Source organism: Acyrthosiphon pisum, chromosome A2 (genome assembly GCF_005508785.2).
Source record: "Acyrthosiphon pisum isolate AL4f chromosome A2, pea_aphid_22Mar2018_4r6ur, whole genome shotgun sequence".
Lineage (NCBI taxonomy): Eukaryota > Metazoa > Arthropoda > Insecta > Hemiptera > Aphididae > Acyrthosiphon > Acyrthosiphon pisum.
In genome coordinates, this window is record NC_042495.1 from 44,020,560 (window position 1) to 44,022,892 (window position 2,333).

Here is a 2,333-nt window from a genome sequence, read left to right on the forward strand (position 1 = left end):
AAAACAAAAATTTGCTAAAATATATGCTAAATTATGCGCGACGTCAATAAATTCGGTAGACGTCGATAAATGGTAAATCAAGTAGGTACATTAAAAGTCGTAATCAATATTTACAACGTTGATAAAGTCGATAGATGGTCAATTTTAACATTTCTGGAAATTAAATAAGTACCTACATTTATAAAATATGAAATATTTGCAAAATATGTACTTATTAATTAAATATTTAGAAATATGTGAAAATATGTAACATAAAAAATTGTCATTTTATTCAGGGTGTTATGAAACGTGCTTATTTTTAATCAGGACAAAGATATCTGCATTCAATAAAAATATGTATTTACATAAAAATCCGCGCCCTAATTATAAATATTAAAAAAATAGTCTTGACCGATGCAGGATATATTCCTCTCACCCTTCATAATTGCTTACCGGTTTAACTAGACTTTTAACTTATAAGATAACAGATCTCTGGATCAATTTCTTTTAATACAATGTTTTGAAACAGAGAATCGGAAGATTTTATTAATGAATTGGGTTGAGGTGATGTAGAATAACTTAGTTTTTGTTGAAATAAATGTGACCCACTATTCACTAATAGATACACTATAGATTAATATTAATATTATAACATGACATTTTAATTATTAGTTACTATTCATTGTATCAATTATATGAATTATACTATTGTTAATATATTTTAGTTGGCTCTAAGGACACAATTCAATTTAGACCGTATAGTTCAAATTATTGGAACCCGTTTACGTGATGAGACGGCTCCACTTGTTACCTACTTGGAATCACGAGCTGTGGCTGGTTGCATGCCCCAAGATTTGGTTAGAACATTGGAAACCGTAACAGATTCACAAGTCAGTGCTAGGTTCTTTGCTACTCATCAATATTTGGATATAAGCCTTGCCCCATGGCTTGCCACTTGGATAAAAAAAGGTAGCTATATTAACTAAAAAAAATGCTAACTATAATTATGTTGTCATTTTATATTATTATAGGCGCTGTTCCCATATTGACATTAAATCTCCAACGTGTAGATGCTTCACCTTCTCTTGTGCCAGATAGTTGGCACCACCAAATGGTGTATGGAATATCATACAATCCCTTACGTCCAGAATTTGCTCAAATTTACTTAACGAATCCACTGAGCATTTCAAGCTTGGAGTCGTTAGTTCCACAGTTAATTTCACCATCTTCATTGATGATTAAAAGAGCTGATATATTATCCAGGTGGACTCCTCAAACAGATCTCATGTCCTTGGCCACACATCCTAGCCGACAATGGCATAGGTTTAATGTGTTAGGTATATACACTGACAATTTCTGTTTAAGTCATCCAAAATAATTCAATAAATATTGTTTTAGGGCAAGTAGTAAATCTTTTACGCGAAGAAAAAGAAAATGTCAAATTCACTGATCATATTGTCATACCGGCCAACTATAAGAGTGGTATAACTTTAGCAATGAAAACATCATCAAATTTTTGCCATGAATTGAAATCTGTGCCAGAACTTTAGATAGGTACTATTAAATAGGTATTTATTTATTATGTGTTTTATTGTATAACCTATATTTGAATATAACATTTCATGAAAATGTAAAGTTAAATAATATTTTTCGAGCCAATCAAAGTGTTACCAACATAAAAAATATTAGAGTAATATTATATTTTATGTTATAAAAATGGTGTGGTTAACTAAGATTGACAGAAAAAACATCAATTTTGATTTCTGACATTTAAATTTAAACAAACGGAATTTAATCGTTTCAAGTATAAACATATTAATATTTATTATTTATTAATGAACTGAAAATTAAGTGTTACAAATATAGCATTAAATTATGATGTACACAATTATATTGTATTCTACTTTTTGATAAAATATATATATATTTAGATTATGAAATTGTATTAATTATGGCAATTATCAGAGATACTTTAAGATCAACCAAGATTGAGATCATTATCATACATCCAGTGATTGGAAAGTACAAAAATTAAACAAAGGAAGTTTTGTTCTTGTTCTCGAATAGAAAATAGAAAAATATACTGTTATTGTTCAGAACCTTGTTCTTATAATTCTTATAAATAACTATATTTTCTTCCTTGCGTTAAAATTATAAAATAGAACAAAATAAAAACTTATTTTCAAATCACATACCTTTGTTGAAAGAGAACTGAGTATTACTGGAAAATTATCATTAAGTTTAATACTAAATATAAATCTTATGTTTGGACTTGGCTCTTTACAATTATAGTCCTGAGTTATAATTTTTTGTACTGAATTAACTGAAAAGTTTAATTACATTTTATTTGGTTT

The 2,333-nt window shown here is 28.1% G+C and overlaps 1 protein-coding gene across 2 annotated transcripts in view; it reads left to right on the top strand.

Annotated features, from left to right (window-relative positions):
- Positions 1-2,078, top strand: part of LOC100159755 — a 7,024-nt gene extending 4,946 nt beyond the window's left edge. For both annotated transcript variants that reach the window (XM_001948596.4, XM_016808184.1), the window contains 3 exons: positions 705-948; positions 1,011-1,316; positions 1,378-2,078. In XM_001948596.4, the coding sequence (XP_001948631.1) occupies positions 705-948; positions 1,011-1,316; positions 1,378-1,529 (702 nt within the window). In that variant the 3' untranslated portion in view covers positions 1,530-2,078. The remainder of the gene's footprint in view (positions 1-704; positions 949-1,010; positions 1,317-1,377) is intronic.
- Positions 2,079-2,333: the final 255 nt, after the last annotated feature.